Raw genomic sequence first — 23994 nt, forward strand, 5'->3', positions numbered from 1 at the left:
ATTGTACTTTATGGTAATGACTTGTAATGCAATAGAATCATTGATCATGAAACTGATCTGGCTTATGTTCCCAGTGTGGTCACCACCTTTATACTTTGGGAGGTATATGATGGAGGTGCTTAGCAATTACACATCTTTTTTCTCCTTCTCAGGTGCTCAACCTGTGAAGGAGACATCCTTTTACCCTCCTAGTCGTCCCCCCAGACCATTTACATTTGAGAGTTTTGAATTTTTTGAATGGCCTTTTAATGCTGTTGAGACTTGTTTGCTGATGGTGATGGGAATCACCATGCTAACACGCATACAGAGTGTGTTTTGCCCACTACTGATTTCAAGAGTTAAGCAGATTCAGGTTTGGGTCTTGTCTGGGGTCAAACGACGATGTAGGAAGACCGAGAGATTTTCCCTGAGGCTGGACAGCCATGAGTGGCAGGGTGTGTGGGATAGTATGGACAAGTATCTAGGTCAGTGGGCCCCTCCAGTATTTTGGAATTTCACTACCGAACAACTGCAAAATCCAGAAGAATTAGTAAAACACTTAAATGAGGTGTGTGGTCATTCTGGCCATACCAGAGATGGACAAATCACGGCAATGTGCTGGGGCTTGGCCTATGCTTACAGGGCCTTGTTCAACACTATCCAGCACCTTCAAAAGGAAAAGAATGTCGGCGGATTTGAGGGCAAAGTGACAGTCGCTACTCAAACTTTGGCTGCAATGAACTGCGCAGCTACCCCAGTGGCAAGTACAGCAGCTGCTCAAACTTCAACTGCAACAGACAGCACGGTTACCCCAGCTCCAAGTACAGCAGCTACACCACCCCCAGCAACAAGTACACTCGCTACTCAAACCACAGTGATAATCACTGCAGCCAAACCAGAGGACCAATTCGTACCAATATCAGTTGCCCCTGTACGCAAGAGAACAAGCAAAAAGGAGGCAAAAAGGGTGAAGCGAGATGAAGAACCAATGAATTCCCCACGCGGTCCAGCATTTGATCAGGAGTCATCATCACATGACGAAGAAGAAGAAGAAGAGGTAACTTCTCAACCTCGGACCTCAACCGAGCTGCGGAATATGCGAAAAGATTTTACCCGTCAACCAGGGGAGCACATCATCACCTGGTTATTCCGATGCTGGGACAATGGGGCCGATGGTCACGAACTAGAAGGTACAGAAGCCAAGCAGCTGGGATCACTTGCTAGAGAAGGGGGAATTGACAAAGCAATTGCAAGAGAGAAGAAGTCCCTCAGCCTTTGGAGGAGGCTCTTGGCAGCTGTGAAAGAAAGGTTTCCGTACAAGGACAATGTTACGAGTCGTTCGGCCAAGTGGACTACTATAGACAAAGGCATCCAGTCTCTGAGGGAATCGGCCATCGTAGAGATGATCTATCACATCAAGCCGAATAACGGGGATACACCTATAGATCCAGATGAAGTTGAATGTACACGACCCATGTGGCGAAAACTTACACGGAATGCACCGTCATCATATGCCCATTCATTGGCAACAGTGACCTGGAATGACATAGTACCACTAACAGTGGATGAAATGGTTCATAAACTCCGAGAGTTCGAAGACAATCTCACCCCTTCCATCATCTCAGCTGTGAAAAAACTGTCCCAGGACCTCGAAAAATTGAGGGACAATGTATCTGATTTATCCAGCTCCTCACGTGTACCAACACACGTCTCAGCTATTAACAAAAGGCATCCTATTGTTCAAGAGAGGAGATACAGAAGGTATACGCCACGGGGTACCCTATGGTTTTACCTGTTGGATCACGGAGAAGACATGACAAAGTGGGATGGAAAACCTACTTCAGCTTTGGAGGAACGGGTGAGTGAACTGAAGAGGGGAGCAAGGGCCAAGACTGATCGTCCCATGAGAGCTACGGCTTCAGTCTCTGGTGAACAGTTTCCCAGATGGAGTGGAAGAGCTGATTTTACTCCAGCTCCTGTGATAATGAAGAATAATCCCTTTCACCATGACTTAAGTGTCCAATGCTGTGACGACCATTAGAGGGGCCCTGCCTCCAGCCAGGTGGAGGTAGGGGACAATCGGATTTACTGGACTGTGTGGATCAGATGGCCTGGCACATCAGTCCCACAGAAGTATAAGGCTCTAGTAGATACCGGTGCACAGTGTACCCTGATGCCATCAAGCTGTCAAGGGGTGGAACCCATCTATATTTCTGGAGTAACAGGAGGATCCCAAGAGTTGACTGTGCTGGAGGCTGAAATCAGCCTGACTGGGAGGGAATGGCAAAAGCACCCTATTGTGACTGGTCCAGAGGCTCCATGCATTCTCGACATAGACTACCTCAAGAGAGGGTACTTCAAAGACCCAAAAGGATACCGGTGGGCTTTTGGTATTGCTGCTTTGGAGACTGAGGAAATTGAGCAGCTGTCCACCTTGCCTGGTCTCTCAGAAGATCCCTCTGCTGTGGGGTTGCTGAAAGTTGAAGAACAACAAGTGCCAATTGCGACCACAACAGTGCACCGGCGGCAATATCGCACCAACCGAGACTCCCTGATTCCCATCCATCAGCTGATCCGTAGACTGGAGAGTCAGGGGGTGATCAGCAGGACCCGCTCACCCTTTAATAGCCCCATATGGCCAGTGCGAAAGTCTAATGGAGAATGGAGACTAACAGTAGACTATCGTGGCCTGAATGAAGTCACACCACCATTGAGTGCTGCCGTACCGGACATGCTAGAACTTCAGTATGAACTAGAGTCAAAGGCAGCCAAGTGGTATGCCACGATTGATATTGCCAATGCATTTTTCTCAATTCCTTTGGCAGCAGAGTGCAGGCCACAGTTTGCTTTTACTTGGAGAGGTGTCCAGTTCACTTGGAACCGACTGCCCCAGGGGTGGAAACACAGCCCTACCATTTGCCATGGACTGATCCAGACTGCACTGGAACAGGGGCAAGCTCCAGAACACCTGCAATACATTGATGACATTATTGTGTGGGGCGATACAGCGGAAGAAGTCTTTGAGAAAGGGAGGAAAATAATCCAAATCCTGCTGAAAGCCGGTTTTGCCATAAAACGGAGTAAGGTCAAGGGACCTGCACAGGAGATTCAATTTTTGGGAATAAAATGGCAAGATGGACGTAGACAGATCCCCACAGATGTGATCAACAAGATAACAGCAATGTCTCCACCAACTAATAAGAAAGAAACGCAAGCTTTCTTGGGTGCAGTGGGGTTCTGGAGAATGCACATCCCAAATTACAGTTCGATTGTAAGCCCTCTCTATCATGTGACCCGGAAGAAGAATGATTTTAAATGGGGCCCTGAGCAGCAACAAGCTTTTGAGCAAATTAAACGTGAGATAGTTCATGCAGTAGCCCTTGGACCAGTCCGGACCGGGCCAGATGTAAAAAATGTACTGTACACTGCAGCTGGGGAGAACGGTCCTACCTGGAGCCTCTGGCAGAAAGCTCCAGGGGAGACTCGAGGTCGACCCCTCGGCTTTTGGAGTCGGTGATACAAAGGATCTGAGGCCAGCTATACCCCAACTGAGAAAGAGATACTGGCAGCCTATGAAGGGGTTCGAGCTGCTTCGGAAGTGATTGGCACTGAAGCACAGCTCCTCCTGGCACCCCGGCTGCCCGTGCTGGGCTGGATGTTCAAAGGCAGGGTCTCCTCTACACATCATGCAACTGATGCTACATGGAGTAAATGGGCTGCACTAATTACACAACGAACTCGAATAGGAAATCCCAGTCGTCCAGGCATTCTAGAAGTCATCATGGACTGGCCAGAGGGCAAAGATTTCGGAATGTCACCAGAGGAGGAGGTGGTGCGTGCTGAAGAGGCCCCACCATATAATAAACTGTCAGACAGTGAAAAGCATTATGCCTTGTTTACTGATGGCTCTTGCCGTATTGTGGGAAAGCATCGGAGATGGAAGGCAGCTGTATGGAGTCCTGGACGACAAGTTGCAGAAACTGCTGAAGGAGAGGGTGAATCGAGTCAATTTGCCGAGGTGAAAGCCATCCAGCTGGCCCTGGACATTGCTGAACGAGAAAAGTGGCCAGTACTTTATCTCTATACTGACTCATGGATGGTGGCAAATGCCCTGTGGGGGTGGTTGAAGCAATGGAAGCAGAGCAACTGGCAACGCAGAGGTAAACCCATCTGTGCTGCTGCACTGTGGAAAGATATTGCTGCCCGGGTGCAGAACCTGGTGGTGAAGGTACGTCATGTAGATGCCCATGTACCCAAGAGTCGGGCCACTGAGGAACACCAGAACAACCAACAAGTGGATAAAGCGGCTAAGATTGAAGTGGCTCAGATGGACTTAGATTGGCAACATAAAGGTGAATTATTTTTGGCCCGGTGGGCCCATGACACTTCAGGCCATCAGGGCAGAGATGCAACATATAGATGGGCTCGTGATCGAGGGGTGGACTTAACAATGGACACTATTGCCCAGGTTATTCATGAGTGTGAAACATGTACTGCAATTAAACAAGCCAAGCGGTTAAAGCCTCTTTGGTATGGAGGACGATGGTTGAAGTATAAATATGGGGAGGCCTGGCAGATTGACTATATCACACTGCCACCAACCCGCCAAGGCAAGCACCATGTGCTTACCATGGTGGAAGCAACCACCGGCTGGCTGGAAACATACGCTGTGCCCCATGCCACTGCCCGGAACACCATCCTGGGCCTTGAGAAACAGATTTTGTGGCGACACGGCACCCCAGAGAGAATTGAGTCAGACAATGGGACTCATTTCCGGAATAACCTTATAGATATTTGGGCCAAAGAGCATGGCATTGAGTGGGTATATCACATCCCCTACCATGCACCAGCCTCTGGGAAAATCGAACGGTACAATGGGCTGTTAAAAACTACACTGAGAGCGATGGGTGGGGGAACTTTCAAGCATTGGGATACACACTTTCCAAAGGCCACCTGGTTGGTCAACACCAGAGGATCTGCCAACAGGGCTGGCCCAGCCCAGTCAGAACTTTTACATATTGTAGAGGGGGACAAAGTTCCCGTGGTGCATATGAAGAATTTGCTGGGGAAGACAGTCTGGGTTATTCCTGCTTCAGGTAAAGGCAAACCCACTCATGGGATTGCTTTTGCTCAGGGACCTGGATATACTTGGTGGGTAATGCGGGAAGATGGGGAAGTCCGATGTATACCTCAAGGGGATTTGATTTTAGGGGAAAACAGCCAGTGAACTCAATTGTATGCTGTTGCCTGCTGTGTAATGCTTTTATAGCCCATCAACTAGATGTCTCCAGGTCACCAGCAACTGGCCCTGACTTCCCTCCAGCCATCATCCCAACAGAGAATGAACTTGGAACATCATGGACCGAATGGACTCGGCAGCATTATAGGGATTGGTCCATGCACTAAGAAAATGATTTTTTCCTCTTGGTCTGTATGTATATGGATGTATATATGTGGGAGAGCGATGGTGTATTGAAAATGTGGGATCTGAGCACGACGTGAATGGTATGGAATAAGGGGTGGATAATGTCCTGGGTTCAGCAGTAGCAGTCATGTTTTTTCCTTTGTGTTAACTGGTGCAGTGCTGTGTTTTGACTTCTAGTTTGAGAACAGTGTTGGTGAAGCCGATGTTGTCGGTTGTTGCTAAGTGATGTTTACCCTGACCAAGGACTCTGTGAGGCTCATGCTCTGCCAGGGAAGAGGGGAAGCTGTGAGGAAGCAGAGACGGGGCGCCTGACCCGGGCTAGCCGGGGAGGTATTCCATACCACAGCACGTCATGCCCGGGGTGGGGGGTAACTGGGAGTTACCCGGAAGGACAGGGGCTTCCGGGTGGAACTCGTTTTCTTGGCCGGTGGTATCGTATTCTCTTCCCTTGTTATTTTCCCTTATCATTGTTTTAGCTGATAGTAGCGGTGGTGATTTGTTGCTGGACTGTTCTTGTCTCAACCCGTAGGAGTTGCACTCTCTCGATCCTCCTCCGGGTTCCTCCGGGAGCGGGGAAGGGGAAAGCCCCGGTGGGGGGGGGGGGATGGACACGGACCTCGATTGTTGTCAGCTCGGCATCACTCACTGGAAGTGAGCGAACGAGTTACCTGACTAGGTTTAAACCACGACAGCTTCACAACAGCTCAGCAAGCTTGAAGTCTCATTAGCCTCCTTTTAAACAGGATGGGATGTGAGTGGAAAGCCAAGCATGCAGAGTGCTGGAGTAAAGCTACAGCAAAGGGAAGAGGACAGCAGGACCTAACACTCCAAGAGATTCCCCAGGGCAGCTCTGAATCTTAAACTCAGGAAATGGGAGCAATGAGGCTGTAGTGATGCCCCATGTGCCAGGGTTCATACCTTCTGCTGAGAATCTATGTTCCTTCTGGAGCTGTCTCTTCAGGGGAATTGTGACCTGTCAATGAAGTACAGCAGCCACAGACCAAGCAATGGGAAAAGGCAAAATATGGAACTGTTCCTCTGCTTTGTCCATTAATGACACAGATGTGCCATGGAAAAGATAGATTATGCGCTAAAAGATAGGTACAAACAGAAAGGAAGGAATTACTGCTGAACAAACAACTTTTATTTCTGAATTTCTGACCAAAGCATGGTCTTTTCTGCTTAGGTGTTGTCCATGTCTGGATTTTACATAGCTAACTTGGACACACAAGCCAAGACTTGCATATGCAGAAATTCTCTTTTAATCTACTTCTCATTTTCCCTTTACTCAGCTCCCCCACTGCCTGCCATCTCACTGCAGGAAAATCAGGGCATAGTCCATGAAATTAAACAGTAAGAATTAATGACCAAACTTTAGGAGAAAAAGATGATAATTTGTTTGGCAGACCCTCAAGCTATAGCATTCCCCACCTCTGAGGACAAATCTGACATTGTAGTTCCATCCTAAAAACAGATGGGCTGTTTCACTATTCCTTAGTCTCACTGCCAGTTCACAAACCTAAGACCACCCATGCATTGTATGACCCTGGGTCTGCATCCTTTTTTAGCAAAAATCATTCCTCATGAGGAATGAGTCACACACACAAAGACCCATATGATATTCAACTAACTAGTCAATAAATTATACAGTGAAAGATATAATGCCTCTAATCTCCTAGGCTGAGTCATCCTGATGGGTAGATTTATCACAGCTTATCTGAAGTTTCTATTACTAGCACAAACTGTACAAAATAAGGGTTTGCCATTGCCTTCCACCGAGTCAGCTGAAGCTCTTAGGCGTGAGTGCCTTTACACAGCAAGCTGCATCAATGACATGGCATCTGGTTAGCAGCTGGTAACAAGTGCCACAACAGTTGAACCTGGGCCCAGTGCTCTTCAGTATTTTCATAGGCCACCTGGTTGATGCAACTAAAGTGCTCTCAGCAGATTTGTAGATGGTACTGAATGGGGCGGGAATGGCTGACATGCCAAATGGTGGCGCTTTGATCCAAAGGCAGCTGGAGACACACATGGACTAGGCCAGCAGATCCATCCTGCAGATCAGCAATGAAAAGCATGAGTCCTGCCTCTGAGGTGGAACAACCTCAGGCATCAGGACAGGCTGGGAACTGGCTAGATGAAAGCAGCTGGGGTTACACACTTCTAATGTAGGAGTGGCCTACATTAGGAGAAGTACAGTCAGCAGGTCAAAGGATATCAGTGTCCCTGTAGGTTTGATACCTAACCACTTCAAAATTCCAAAGGGACGCACAAGAACTGGGAAGCATCCATCAGAGAGCTCCCATGATGCTTAGAGGCCTAGAGCACACCACCTACATAGAAAAGCTGAGTCTGGCAAAAAGAAGGATAAGAGGCAATCTAATAGAAACCTACAATTCCATGAAGGAGAGTTACAAAAATGGTGAAGCAGCCTTTCTGGCAGTAACAGGTGATACAGTGAAGGGGAACAGCCAAAAGCTCTGGCTTGGGGAAATTTTCTATATCATTGCAGTGCAAAGATATGGTGGGCTCTCCATCCTCATATCATTTCAAGATATGGTAAGATAGAGTCATACATGACCTAATCTAGTGTCAGGAATTGTCCTGCTCCAAGCAGGGAGTTGGCCTACAGCCCTCCAGAGGTTGGTTCCAACCCATGCTTTAATGGTCTATGATTCACAGAGTTGACTGTATTTATTTAATCATTGAAAACAGCAGCTCTACAATCTCCTCAGCATGTTGACCTGGAGAGAAAGTTAGCATTGCTGAGAAACTCCCTGTGTCCCAGGAGAGAGCAGGAGACACTGAACAGTAAACCCTCTGCGCTGGCAGTGAACTGATAAGACAAACCCAGCCAAACCAAGCAAGTGGACTGTGTTTCTGCAACAGAGAGAAATTAAAATCATTATGGATTCTGTTCTGTCTCACCCAAAGGGAAATGTCTCCTCAAGCACAAATGATGACAACCACTTGAACTTGGGCCAGGCTTATCTGAAAATCACCAAATGAGGGTTTTCCATACCCTCTCACACACTGGACAATTCTTGGCCATCCACAGGTGTAACCCATCTTTGATGCTTCTGAGGAAGTCAGAAAAAGACCCAGAATGCATTCAGCTTTGTGCACCAAGGTGCAACTCTTGACTGGTGTTTGTGGGTTGCCAGCTGAAGTAAGGGATTCAGTTGTACTCAGGGTCTTGAGGTAATGTATAGATCATATGGGTACCTTGAGGGCAATGCTGATAGCCTAGTTTTCCTTGAAGCCCATGAAGGAAGGGGCTAAGTACAGGCCACAGGGATCTAGAGCTTCAGAGACAGACAGGACCAACATGATCTTACAGTGAGACCTGCTCACGCAACAGCAGTACAGCTCTACCCGCCATCACGTTTGTGACTGTGCTGTAGCAATGAATGGTAAGGGCACAACGCCTCTTCCTGACACTTCTGTTGTAAATGTTTGATGAAGGAAAGAGAGATTCTGATTTGGATATGCCAGGGCTGAAATAGATAAGCAATCATTTTGAAAAATGAGTGTACGCACATGAAAGCACCCACGCATGCAGTTAAACCTCCCATCCAAGGAGAGGTAAGTCTGGTGTTGATTGTGTTCATGCAGTAAAATTTCCATGGAATTGTTTTTCTTGGATGAAAAACACAAACAACTGTTTCAACGCGCTTCATTTTAATGTCCATTTTATTGTAATTATCTTGGCATTCTCATCTTGTTTTGGCACTATAAACACCTGTGCTTGAAAACCCTAGGCAACATAAATAAAAAGAACATCTTGTTACAACAACATCTACAGAAAATGAGGCTGGTGCAAAACATGATACTTGCAGCTTTTCAGCTCCCATGTATCCACACAGAAATCAGTAACAAAGGTTATGTATCCAAAGTGTTAAGTCTTTCTGTGTTCATCATTATTGTTCATATGTCACAGGAGCACAGAAAGGATGTGCTACATGGTAAAAGTCTTGACTGGAGCAACAGTCATACTTACTACACATTTCCTGTATAACTTTGAGTAAACCACTTAATCCTTTCACCTTCTTATCATCTATAGTATACTACACCCATAATATCAGAAAGTAGAAATAAGTCCTGTTCCACAAGAATAACATAGAGAAAACAACAACCTTGTACTTAGGTACACAAGGATAGGTGGCTAAAGCCACAAATATTGTCCATTCCTAACCTTTAAAAAAGCCTTTAAATTCCTACTTTTTGGATATGGACTGTAGAACTTCAAAAGAGCACAGTGGTAGGTTCCATAAATAGGTATGGAAACAGAGATTGTTTAAAAGCAAAATCAAGGAAATAATATTATTCTCATTTTTAGGTAAGTAGCTGAGATGAAGGTCTTTTAAGAATCCTGCCTTCATCAGATGAAGACTCTAGAATAGTGGTGGGAAGTTAACCCAGAGCCCCTGAGTTATCAGTCCTTTAAGTACACAGTCTCCAGCAGGATATACAGGGAGGGAAGACAAGGTGGCATCCCAAGAATTTTGGATTGTAATAGGATTCAGGAGGGAAAACTGTTCTTTCACTGGCCTTTATTGACAGATCCAGTAAAAAGCAGTGGAAGGAAATCCTCTTAAACTCTGCTTAAGCTAAGGATTTAAAAGATGAGCAGCAATGGGCCAATCCCATTACTAAACTTAACACTTGGAAAAAAAATTCTTTGGAAAAAAGTTGTTGCATCTCTGTAGCTCCTGCTGTCACCACTCAGAGGAAAAGAAGGGGTGGCACTGCAGCATGAGATTTTAATCAGATACACAGCTTTGACATGGGCAGAGAGAGGCCTGGAGGTTCACAGTATCACAGTATGCTAGAGATTGGAAGGGATCTCGAAAGATCATCTAGTCCAATCCCCCTGCCGGAGCAGGAACACCTAGATAATGTTACACAGGAATGTGTCCAGGTGAGTTTTGAATGTCTCCAGGGAAGGAGACTCCACAATCTCCCTGGGCAGCCTGTTCTAGTGTTCTGTCACCCTCACTGAGAAGAAGTTTCTTCTCAAGTTTAAGTGGAACCTCTTGTGTTCCAGTTTGTACCCATTACCCCTTGTCCTATCATTGTTTGCCACTGAGTAGAGCCTGGCTCCATCCTCGTGACACTCCCCCTTTATATATTTGTATACACTAATAAGGTCACCCCTCAGTCTCCTCTTCTCCAAACTATAGAGACCCAGCTCCCTCAGTCTTTCCTCATAAGGGAGATGCTCCACTCCTTTAATCATCTTCGTTGCCCTGCGCTGGACTCTCTCCAGCAGGTCCCTGTCCTTCTTGAACCGAGGGGCCCAGAACTGGACACAATATTCCAGATGCGGTCTCACCAGGGCAGAGTAGAGGGGAAGGAGGACCTCTCTCGACCTACTAACCACCCCCTTCTAATACACCCCAGGATGCCATTGGCCTTCTTGGCCACAAGGGCACAGTGTTGGCTCATGGTCATCCTGTCATCCACCAGGACCCCCAGGTCCCTCTCCCCTACACTGCTCTCTAACAGGTCGTTCCCCAACCTATACTGGAACCTGGGGTTGTTCCTGCCCAGATGCAGGACCCTACACTTTCCCTTGTTATATTTCATCAAGTTATTCCCTGCCCAACTCTCCAGCCTGTCCAGGTCTTGCTGGATGGCAGCACAGCCTTCTGGCGTGTCAGCCACTCCTCCCAGCTTAGCTCTCAACTCGCTCGTCATCTGTCCCTGGACAGAACTCAGTGCATTGTAGCTGCTCTCGCACATAAAGAGCAACCCCACCACCCTGCCTGGCTGGCCTGTCTTTCCTGAAAAGGACATAGCCCTCCATGACTATATTCCAGTCATGTTAGCTGTCCCACCACGTCTCTGTAATTGCCACCAGATCATAGTCTCCTGACTTAACACAGGTTTCCAACTCCTCCTGCTTATTTCCCATGCTGCGCGCATTGGTGTACAGACATTCCAGGGAGCCAGCTGAGCACACCCATTTCACTCTAGGATTATAGGAGGCCTCCCAGTCTTCATCAATTCTGGAGTGCTGCCCCACTGCCGCAAGCCCAGCTACAGCCCCATTCCCCTTCGAATCTAGTTTAAAGCTCTCCAAATGAGCCCTGCTAATTCGTGCCCCAGCATCCTTTTCCCTCTGTGAGACAAACCTTTCTCACTTGTCATTGTCCAGAATGGTGCCCTATAAAACCAGCTGTTATCAAAGAATCCAAAGCCCTGCCTGTAGCACCAGTTTCGAAGCCAATTGTTTATGAACTGAATCTTCCCATTCCTTCCCACATCATCAGTGGAAGATGGAAGGAGTGAGAAGATCACTTGAGCCCCAGACTCTTTGACCATCCGCCCCAAGGCCCTGTAGTCTTTCTTCATCCCCCTCAGACTGCGGGAAGCAGCTTCCGCCTCACCTGTCTGGAAGACCAGCAGCAGGTAGTAGTCTGTCGGGTGCACCAGGCTGGGGAGCGCCCTGGTGATATCCCTGATCCGGGCTCCAGGCAGACTACACACTTCCCTATGATGAGGGTCAACTCTGCATATCGGGCCCTCTGTTCCTCTCAGAAGGGAATTGCCTACTACAATGACCCTTCTTTCTTTCTCATCAGAGGCAGTCTTGAGGTGCAAAGTCGACCACCTTTTCCTATGTGGCCTTGTGGGCTGGCCTTGCCCCACATTCTCACCTACCTCTCCTTCAAGATCCACGGCCTCGAACCTATTACGGAGGGACACCTGGGGAAGCAGGGCAGGAAGGGGGGAGGGTTGCCCATGACGCCGAACTGGAACACTCGTTCAAGTGACCCTGTTCCAGGAACAAAGTATTAAGTTAGATATGCAGAAGAAATTCTGACAGAAAAGTTGACCTCAGTAATATTTGGTACTTCGACACACAACTAGACATCTTAGGGGCTAACACCTAGACCTTTTTAGCCTATGACAGGAAGAGTTCCATCCAGGAACAATCTGGACAAATGGAAAGAAAACAGCATATAAAGTCTCTCCTCTAGAAAAAAAAAGAGAAAAAGGGTTGAGCCTCAGGGTAATGAGGCAGCTGCAGTGTGTTAGGTGTGGGTGAGAGCACAGCCCATGACTTTTTTGTGTTGTCCCTTTATAATCACGGAAGTTGGTGGAAATGGCTGTGGTGGAAAATGTAAGAGAACTGAGGTCTCATAACCTCCCTGCACACTGCTCTAAGGTGGCACTGCCCTCATGGTGAAGGGATTTCCTGGAGTCCTGAACATCTCAAGCCACAGCTTGTGGCCTTTGCCCCTGGTTGCCACTGCCAAGAAGAGCTGGGCTCTGTTGTCTTCACAGCTCCCTCTTGAATAGCAGGGCCAACACTGGGTGCAGTATTTCAGCATTGAGTCTAAATGGACAGTGTATTTCCTTGACCTGCTGGACACATTTCTCTTAATGTAGCCCATTATGCATAAATGTATAATGTAAATTGTATGTAATGTAAAGGTATAATGTAAATTTGCAATGAGAGTATCTTGCTATTTACACACAAATCTACATACACCATGGAATTTTTTTGCTCAATTTACCACAGAAGAAATGACTTGTCTTTGTGGGCATTACACACAAAGTATTGAGTGACCATCAGTGGTACTGAGTGATGTTGCCTGCGTCCTCATCATGAATGAATGAATCCCAGATGAGAAGTGCATTCTCAACAAGGTAAACTGGCAGAGCTTTCAAGCAGTTCTTGTCTCATGTCAGAGGTTTTTCTATGGGAGATGCAGGATGATTTCTGAGACAAAGAAATGTTGTGACTGTGCACCTGGGACTGGAAGGAGCAAGGGAAAACCACCCTCCCCAAATGAATACCCAAAGCAATTTTTTTTTGTTGTGAGCATGGTGTGCCCACACTTTATTTATTTGAGCATCTCTGTGGCCATAGTGGGCAGAAATGGGTGGAAATAATTAAAGGCATTGCTAGGAGTGGCTTAGGGTCACAGCCTGCTATAGGAATAATATTTCATTGTCAGTCTTCCATTGCCTGTTGTGTTGAAATATAAGAGCTAAGCTTTTGACGAACAGCTTTTCTTGGGATGGAAAATTCAAAAGCATGTACTGCTTTGGAGTCTGTATGTAATCTGCCATGGCAGAGCTGAAAATAAGAAAAATTTATCCTCAGAATGTTAAGGAAACACGAGGAGTCATGGCTCTAGTGTCTCTCAGCTGGACATTTTAGTGACAATTTCATTCTACTTATTCATCTTTACAGAAAATATCTTCTAAGCCTTGAAAACCAAGGTGCTAGGATACTATGAAGGCCTGCAGCCACACACCAGGAGGACGCTATCTCAGTTGGCATCCCAGGTGGTTGGTGCCACTTCCAGGAACAACTGGAGATGTAAAGTGACTCTCTCTAAGAAGCGAGGGTGGCACTTGAAGCGAACCAGTGGGAAGTAAAGAATGACACCACTGAAAATGAACAGGATGATGTAGAGGATCTCAAACTGGGGTTGATCAATGACGGGAGCTAACACCAGGTACACAGCTGGCATCAGCACGATTATGGGGATGATAATTGGGACCTGTGAAAGCAAAAGATCAGCATAAAGACTCAATTTAACACTGGGCCACTGTGGGTACGGACAACCCTAGAACTTCTGCACAAGGCTCTTTAGATGAAACCCTGGTGCAACTGGAGGTATTAACTACAAATCCAAATTAGTCCAGACATCCTGTTTCCCAGCCCGTCCCCACTCCAAGGTTGGACATCCCTGCAAGAGCAACACCACCACCTAGTCTTCCCTGCCCTCCTAGACTTGAAGATGCAAACTACTGGTGTTAGTGCCAGGCCTGTTTTTGCTCTCCTGACTACTTTGCATCCAAAAGCTGAACTGTAGACAAAACACAGCAATGTGTACGAATCACATAACTGAAATTTAGCATCCTTGGGCAAAAAGGTTTATTTCTTTTTGGATAGGTGGACAGGCAATCTCAGAAGTTATTTCTGTAAGTGTGTTCAGAAAGCATTTAAATTTAAACTTGAAGCCATCCTCCTGAGGCTACTGAATGCACAGACAATGATTTCACAACAAGGTGAAAACTGAATGTTCAAGCTGGAATTTTTCATTTTTTCTTTTTGTGCCTTTTTGTCCAGTAAGTGGAAGACTTAACAGCACATTGCTCTTCTCTGTCATGCTAAGCCCCAGAGGACACTCAATATAACTTCACACAGCTCGGTAGCATCAGCCTGTCATCTACATCCTGAAGGAACCCTTGAAAACCAGGGTGTTCATTCAGCTTGTCTCAGGGAAAAGTCACTGTCCTGCATTCACTTCCTTGGTCACAGAGGAAGCACTGCAGCTTGACTTGCTTAGGGCACCAGGGGGAAGAACAGGTAATTCCTGATTCCCTTCCACTTAGCTGTTTTGTGGGGAGCAAACATGTCCCCTGGACATCTCAAAGGACCTGGGGCATTCTTTTGTCCTCTGCAAGGTTCTTACACCTGGGCTGCCTTTTGAGGAGTGCAACCAAGTTCACAGAGCATAAGCAGATCACATTGTTGGTCAGAATTGTCCTTCATTTTCTTCTTACATCTCTTATAAAAGGTAGATATATTTTCCGCAGTGAGGGGGCAGTGTATTATTAGTTTATCAAGACAGAGAAGCCAGTCTTGACTTATGCTGGTATATTCACAGTATCTTGCCCATTGTTGACAAAACATGAAATTAAAAAAGGAAGGACAACAACACTAAATCTGTAAGCAACCAGCCCCAGTGCTCTTTTTCTCCTCATAATACTCTGTTAGTTATTTGGGAATACAGGAAAAGGGTTTGAGGGTTTATGTTTTTACTTCACCTTATAAGATCTTGGCAGTTCTGGTTTCTTGATTTTTAAATACAGGAGACCAGAAATAGTCATGCCATAGAAAAACCATGCTATTAAACTGGAAGAAAAAGGAAAGAAAAAAAAAGACAAAAAAGACAGCATTACATTTGTGGTGAGATCATCCAGGAATGTCAGCCTGCCTTGCAGATCCCAGATGTTTACATCTCCAATTAAAAAGGAGAATATTGATATAAATGTGGTAGTTCTTCCATTCATTTCCTTTCCGGCCCAATAAGCACTTCAGAATGATCTAAATATTACAGATTCATTTCAATATGAGGATGTATCACATCCAGTTAAGTACACAGTGACAGAAGCATTCATGCATTGCAAAAATGCTGGTTCCTAAGCAATTCCTTTTCTTTCTTTCCCCTCTCCTCAGTGTTGGTTAGAAAACAATAGCCCCTGCTCAGAAAAACATTGAAAGAAAATACTTCTAAACAATTCAAAACCCAGGACGCAAGCAGAAATGCTACATGTACATACCTGAAAAAGTTCACAATGGTGGTGAAGTTTCCTGATATTATCATTATTAAAGACATGGCAGATGTAAACAGCAGAGCAGGGGAGGGTGTGAGGCATCGCATGAGAGCCATAGACAGAATGTCTGGCTGAAAGCTAAAAAAACCCAATATGCGATTATATCATGTACTTGGAGATCCTTACTCATCCACCTCTGCTGCTGGTGGGAACTCTGCCTGTTGCCAGAGCCACTCATGATCATCAAATAAGCACAATATAAAAGCCGCTCAAGTCCAAGGAGTAAACACGGAAACTCCCTCAAGGATGTTTTCATTGTGTCTCACTGATTTCCTACCAAATATGCTCAGTTTAGGCAGGCAAGATAAGGTTTTCAAACTAGTAATGCAACAGACTAAGGCTGAGTCAAATCAGAGCTTTCCTGATAATCTCTGGGACCTTGTCCCACTGTTCTGCCCTCCGTCACATCTCTCTGGGACTTGGCTTTTCTAGGGCTGACTGGAAAATAAGACAAGAACTACTCCAGAAACATTTATGCAAGCAACCACAAAGCAAACCAGGATTTGTTCCAGAACATGGAAAGAATTATTAGCCTCTTTATTACTTGGTTTATTGGAAAAGCTTCATAAGAAAGGCTTCTTTTTTTTTTTTTCTTTTTTTTTCTAATTTCCAACCAAAATATCATGCAAGGACTTCTGCTAGAGCTGAGTGTCTGAGAAACAGTACTAGCATTCAGCTCTTAGTCTGGTATGGTCAAATTCAGAACATCTGCGAACTGCTTAGTACAGAGCTTGCCACAATACAGCAGGACCAGTAACCACCAAAACCAGTAATCACCCAAACCAGTAACCACCCAGTCATATCCACCAGCTTGGTCATCCATATACATAAAAGATTCCCTCCCATGCACAAAGAGTGAAGCTGGTGCAGAGTGGTATCCTTTGCACCTGGAGCTGAAAAAACAGATTGTGTGGGGAGGAAGGACCAAAGAAGCAGAAAGGTCCAGGAGGAATAAAACATGCCTACTCAAAATAGAGGAGGAGAATTTAGCTCAGCCCAAGCACTGAGAGGGAGAAGTGTGGGAGAGGTGTGCCTGTGGGTGAGTAGGTCCTTACCAGCAGCTGGAGTGGGGCAGTAGCTTATATGCCCAGGTACCAGCAACTGGGAACACTGGGATACAGGGACTGCTACTGGGCAAATTGAATGTCTGAGCCCAGCTGCTGGTCAGGTCCACATTGTACATATGTGTATATATATATATATATATTTTTTTTTTTCACTTACAGTCGCCTGTTCAGCTAGAGAGGGGAACAAGATAAAGCCCTTGGTGCTGTTTGTGCTAGTGGTTGTGTGAGCACTGAGCATGTCTGCATGTGTAGATCTGTGTGCCCTGCTGTCTGTATATGCATGTATACCTATATATACGTATGTATGTATCTGTGTATATATATATATATATGTTGTATACTTGTGTTTGTGTTCCTATTGGGAATACATGCTGAACCCACCAGTTGGACCACAGACCATGTAGCTGTAGCAGCCTGGCCTCTGCTGGGCTCCACCTAGCAAAACCAATTGAAAACGCTAGCTAGCTGAGATGGAAGACCGTGTCACCTTGTAATTGCTATGAAGCTTGAAAAGCCTGGAACACCCCTGAGAGCAGCTTTTGTAGTCAGTATTGTATGCAAAGGCAGCTTGCCAGTGCTGAACTACCTTCCCAGCACTAGCAAGGGAGCCTTACAACACGCAGTAATGGCTGGGTTTCCTCTCCCTGGCAGGTATATTGGCTAGGACCCCCCAGACCTGTGTCATGTGCTTCAATACATCAGTATTTCATTTCAAAGCTGTTCTTAAAATCCAGGCTAGATGTAATTATGTATCTTTCTGAAATGACACGGCTGAAGAAGAAAGTCAGGAAACAAGAGACACCTGACATTTGAAAAAGATGGGGAAGACAGTGTTTGAGCAAGAAGCAAAACGCTATCACTCTACCAGCTGAACATACACAATGTTTTCCTCTGCTTTAATGTCACAAGAAGGTAAAATCGCTCAAAGCAAGCCAGATCTCTTTATTTTTGTCCTTACCATATGGCCTTCCCTTGAAACAACGTAGCATACCCGGCCTCCACTGAAGAATGTGCCACTGGATGAACCAGACGTAGACAGTGCCACAAACAGGGACATGAGCTGAGCCATGCCAATGACCCAGGACTTTGAGGTGAGAAAAAGTTCACAGCATAACATCACAGCTCATAATTGTATAAATACTCATTGAAGAACCAGGCAGGTTTCTTCCCTGCATTATTCTCACTGATGTATTTTTTTTTTCCAAAGCCTTTCTAACGATTTAAAGCCTGCTTCCAGTTTCCATAATATTTAGTCACTTGTAAGTTTGACATGCCCAGAAAAGGCAACTTTCCTTCCTGCCTGGTGTATGTATATCTACATCTGTTTACACTGCCATGGTGTACAAAGCTGTCATAGGAGGTACCCCCCCCCTCCCCGGTTTTGTGTGCAGATGCTATAGTGCAAATCCTGGATATGCTGCTATTACAGGCAACAGTATTAGCTTGCAGAAAAACTGTTCCCACAGGACCTGAAGAAATATCCTGCATTATAAACTCTTCCCCAATATCCATAAGAATATAAGCCTTTAATCCCATATGCACGTATATCTGCTACTCTGTGAATCAGGCTAAAGCCAAAGAAATTGTTTGAATTTCGTAAGTTTGATTCTACACCATGTTCAGGCATTTACGGTTTGCGTTCTCTGTAATAGGAGTAGCAGGGTTACAAACAGAGTTTGAGGTAATTATTTGGGAGATAAGATAATCTTCTCACCTAAAAGTGAAGCTTGTCTTCTGCAATAGAGCAGCATGAAGAATATGAATTGAGCATTAAATGCAGGTGTTTGGAGTAATTATCACGTACACACACACAAAACCAAACACACTGTTCCCCTCACTGGCAAAAATCCAAAATTCAGACTTTTTTTACAACCCTTTCCAATTCTGAATCGTGGCTTTGAGCCATATCTACTCTTTTTTAGTATCACCTATCCCAAGTATCCAAAATCACGAGTTCAGCTCTCCGAATTCATGGCAGGAGTTTAACTACCACAATAATTTCAAAAATGTAGCTTGTAAGCTTAATATCTGGGTTATGGTCCTTCAAGCTTCAAGTTAAGCTAGTTGCAATAACCACAACTAAAATGTCTCCCTTCTGAAGATGATGGAATCTGGTTATCTCCTATTACCATGTGACTCCAGAACACAAGATCTCAAGGGATAACTACATATATCACAAAATCAATTATAAAATCTTCAGCAATTGTGTATTTTGCATCTGTGAGATTGGTGCTCTGCTGTTTGGACCCTGAAAATGAACTACAGGGAGTACTCTGAGTAACTCCTTACAAGCAAACTGAGATCTGCAATTACTGTTAAATCACTGGCATCAAAGAAATGCTGGGGAGAGTTTCATGAGTTCCTTTTGTGGCTGAACCTCTCACCACTGAACAATGTATCTCTCTGGCAGTTTTCTTCTTATATGGAGAATAAATGCATTTCAATGTGACATGTCTTCCTCTGGCTTCTTTATAATCCTCCCATCCCTTCTCAATGACCGGAACAGATGCACCTTTTGCTTGTAAATCACAGCCATTACACCCTCCTTAGCCTGTAGCTCTCTACCTGTCCTTTCACCTTTTGAGTGCCCAGCTTTTTGGTCACTAGTTCGATGTTTCTTACTGAATTGCACTCTTGGGGTGAAAACGTTAATCAGGCAGGAAAAAGAGATGTGTTAAAAAGGAGGAAGCTCGAAAACAGCTTGTTAATCAGGAATGATGGTAAAGGAAGTACAGGGAAAGTTTATGACATTGTGGCTTAGCCAGGCTTTGTAACCTGTTCAAACAAGGCACTAGACCTTTAAAAGCTCCTACTTACAGTGACATGAAAGGCTATTAAAGAATACGTCTCGCAATAACTCAGTCAGATCTTCAAACTGGGCATCTTGTGTAATGCACACAGAAGCAAAGCTGCTGCTGACTTACTAAGAAGAAGATGAGAAGCAACACAATCCCTGTGTCATCGTTTCAATCAGACAACTCATTTAAGGCTGTCATGGATTCTGTGTCTTTGGAAATATTTAGAATAAGGCTGGATGTTCTGGTGGGAGATCATCTGGTTAGAAGTCAATAGTGTCTACAATGCTCATGACTGTCCTTTTCTTCTCTTGCTAAAATCCTTGTCTTGCACAAAGCCCGTCTGATACCACCAAACACTTCAGGTTGGTGTAAGGTACAAATAGTTTCTGTACAACTCTGGAAAAGTACATGTCAACTTAAAGATACAATTACCAAAGGCTGCACAAACCACGTATAACACTTCTCCTACTCAAAGGTGTTGTAGACACTAGTGTTGTTTTCCATTTCCCCACGGATGGAGAAACTGATCCAAAAGGCTCTGGTCTCGTCTAATTTCCAGGTGCTGAGAAGACAGGATTCACCCAGTTGGCTCCTGTCTCACTCCCAACCCATTGACTCTGCACTAGTGGGGCAGCACACTGTCCTCTTCATTTTTCTGGAAATATCTGAAATGTGGGGTATCTCCCAGTTCCCAAGTCCAGATATTCACCCTCACTGCATCTTCACTGTGGGGAGATGCTCCTGGTATACATTTCATTCCCCTCTTTCCTGTCCCCTCTGGCCACTTTCCATGGGGGAAAACATTAGCTGGAGGGAAGCCACACATTCCCAGTGGGAATGAATGGGAATGGGAAGTAAAGCATGTGCTGCAGAGCACCCTATCTTGGCAGCCTACGTGCACCTCAGAGACCATGGGCCAGACAGGGCTGGTCAGCCCTGACCTTTGGTGGGGAAAGGCTGACTTAAAGGTGACAGAGCAGGGACTGGCAGCATGCTTCCCTGTAGCATGGCCTGACAGTTCTTCCCTGTAGCATGGCCTGACAGTTCCTCCTGGTCTGATCAATGCAGTGCTACCATTCCCACTGGAAATGACAGCTAAATCTCCTGAAACTCAGGAGAGAACCCATATTTCGCTGGACTGCATTGGCTGTGTTGCCACATGCAGAGCTCACTCCCAGGTGGCTGCCACAGCTCCTGAAGACAGCAGTTCAGACGGAGTCATGGCTGCTAAGTAGCTCATGTTTACCAGCAAATACAGGCATGTAACCAAAGGAATGCCAATCATCACAGCTCTGGGAAGGGTCACCTGGAAAAGGGATGACAAGAGTGTTAGGCACAGCACATTTACACCTGCACTGGACTTTTTTGTTTTGTCTTTGCCACCACCCATGTCTCTCATTCAAACTCCTTTGCTCACTAAGCATTTCACAGAACAAGACATAGATTGAGATTCATGCAGCAGTTTTTACACCAGTCTCCCAGAAATGGCAGGCAAACAGTAATGCTTTACATTTTAGTCTTTAAAAAAACAAACCAAACCAACCAACAAAAAACCCCCAAATTTTATTAAAAAATATTTTGCTTCATAGCTGCCCAAGATGCCGTTGCCTGGTTACGTCTTGATTACTTTAATATTGATTTTATTTGTTACTAGTGTGTTACATCTCCTGATGTGCTGTGTCTTCCCATGAACATCCTACCGACACATGTGACGTACAAGTGCGTGTTACATCACATTTAACTCCTCTACAGGTTAAATCCAAGCAGGGCAGTGCAAAGGAGATATGCTCTTGGAAGGATTTTAATCTTTTTCTAGTGACAGGGTGCAATCTTGGAGCACCACAGATCATCTTAAGGCTCAACAAAATCAACAAACACTACCTTATGCAGCTGAAAACACTGGAAAAAAAGAAGTAGTAAAACCAGGAATATCAAATTTGCATTCCCACCATAGGACAAGATATAGCAAATCCTTATGTGGTTGCTTTCACTCCACAAGGGTGTGAATATCAATGCTCGAGGTCCTGTGGGAGAAAGTGCCACATGACCCTAGGATCTTTGCTGACATTTAGGTTAATATTTAACTGTGTATTTTCATTTTATCTGTAAAATCTTTTGTGCTGCACTGGTAGAAAGCACACTCTATACACATTGCACTCAGCTCTTTCTAAAAAAAAAGGTTGTTCACTGCCTATAGTGTCTGATCTGTGCAAAGAGGTGATACGGCATGGAAAGGGCTGATGTGAGATGCAAGTGAGCAACTTCAGTGCCTAAAGCACAGACAGAACAATACCAAAAAAAGTAGACAGTTAAAGACAAGGTCATTCAGGGAGCCAGATTCCTGCTCCAGCAATGCTTCGCTTGCTTTGAAGCTCCCCCTCCACGCAGTGAGGAGAGAGATAAGTGGGGTTTTGATGCATACATTAAGGGTCAATTCTTTTACGTGGTGTTAAGAAACCTGTATGGAGTATAGCAGTGAGTGCTTTTCTGCATAAATCTAGGTGTCTACAGTGAGATCCTCTAAACACTAAGGCAAAACTTCACCCCCAAAACATTCAAGTGCTGCCTAATATTTTTTTTAAGTCAATGGAGTATTTTAGTGTTTTCTTATAGATGGGCTGCTTTTTCACCTAGAAACTCATTTTTATCCTTTCTGGACACATCCACAGGTGTCTTGTCTTAAAAGACAGAACAAACATGAAGGAAAGCTCTATAGTCTTTCCTCCCTTCACTGCTGCTCAACACAATCATTGACAGAATCACACTAGCAGCAGGATTAGTAAGTAAAGCCCAGCTCACTCACTCACCTCAGGCTTCTTCAGTTCCTCGATTACATAGTTCAGGTTGTTCCACCCATTGTAGGACCAGAGCTCCTGGTAAAATGCCACTCCAACTGCCCTGATACCTGTGGTCATGTTCTGAAAAGCGCTGTGAAAGCTCTGAGTTTGTCCTCTGGTGAGCAGCACCAGTCCGCCTACCACGATCACTAGCAATGCCAAGAGCTTGGCAGCTGTAAAAACGTTCATAACAGATGTCGCCAGCCTCATGTTGAGACAGTTGATGATAGTTAAAAGCAGGATGCAGGCAGCAGCTGTACATTTGATGACAATTGGTGGAGATGAGCATCCTGGGTAGAACGGTGCAACAGCTTATTCAGCAAAACTCAGACAGACAGCTGCCAAACCAGCTGGTCTCACCAGGATAACAGAATTGTAGGCGACAAGGAAAGCAGGAAAAGAACCAAAAATCCTCAAGATGTAAATATATTCTCCTCCAGACTCTTTAATTATGGTTCCAAGCTCAGTATACGACAAGGCTCCAAACATGCCCAGGAGACCACACGCTCCCCAGATAAGCAGGCTGCTGGCAGGGGCTCCTCATATGATCTAGTACCCATTCAGGGGACATAAAGATCCCTGAGCCTATCATGGTGCCTGCAATTAATGACACTCCACTAATCAGGCCGACTTCTTGCTTCAGTCTTAATTTCTCCTTCCCTTCACTCACATCTGTGGATGAATGAGGTGAATCTGTTGTCTTCCTCATGGTGGAAATGTTAGGAGATGTTTGGAGAAAATTTGTAATAAGACTGAGGCATTTCAATAAGGACTGTCTCAGGCTTTTAGGGTTAAGTTAATGGTTACAAAAGTCACACTGAACACTGTTATGAAACACAAGCTTACCTTCCACATTTTGCATTCTTTCATTACCCACCTTATCTTGATAATTTATCATGGTTCAGATCCTGCCAAGACTGATTATCTTTGAATGTCATTGCAAGCAATGGTAATGGAAAGCATTTAACACCACCACCTTACTGGACTATGCCTCTGATCATCTCTGCTTTAAATTATGCTTCAAATGGCATCTGAAATAAGGATCAGTTAAGCAAAATCCCCATGCAAACCTGTACTTTATGCTTTGATTACAAGTTAATGCTCAAGCACCTGCTTTAGTCCTCAGTCATACATTCATTCCCCACTATGAAGTGATAAAACAAACAAGCCTGTCACCGAACATGCCATGGCTTTGCTCAGTAAGGAACATTTACAGTGTCTTAGTCAAAGACTAAGAAATATTCTGCTAAAAACAGTCCAGAGACTGTTCTTCTTCACAATACTAGGGCACAATTCTGGCTTTTGCAAATTTTAGAAAGTGCAGTAGAGTGAAAAGGCCATAATTACATTTTATGGGCCCTTTTTGCCAATGCACATGAGGTATGCGCAGATTACGATCTTCAGAGGACTTCGTCACTGCTCATCATACATACATTTCAGTACATACCCAAGAGAAATGAAGCACAAGCTTTTGAAAATGCCACTGACTCCTACTTTGATATCTAACAGGTAAAATTTCAGAC

The 23994-nt window shown here is 45.1% G+C and overlaps 1 protein-coding gene across 1 annotated transcript; it reads right to left on the bottom strand.

Moving 5' to 3' along the window:
• Positions 1–13666: 13666 nt before the first annotated feature.
• On the bottom strand, positions 13667–23221 carry LOC130611211 (b(0,+)-type amino acid transporter 1-like). Its single transcript, XM_057431765.1, is given in 5 exon segments — positions 13667–13926; positions 15200–15287; positions 20807–20940; positions 22442–22993; positions 22995–23221. Coding segments are annotated over 5 exon segments (1194 nt in total). The 5' UTR covers positions 23181–23221; the 3' UTR covers positions 13667–13692.
• Between the last annotated feature and the right edge of the window lie 773 nt (positions 23222–23994).

This window comes from Pezoporus wallicus, unplaced genomic scaffold, assembly GCF_028554395.1.
Source record: "Pezoporus wallicus isolate ANWC-B61680 ecotype Strahan unplaced genomic scaffold, APGP_CSIRO_Pwel_v1 contig_161, whole genome shotgun sequence".
Taxonomy (NCBI): domain Eukaryota; kingdom Metazoa; phylum Chordata; class Aves; order Psittaciformes; family Psittacidae; genus Pezoporus; species Pezoporus wallicus.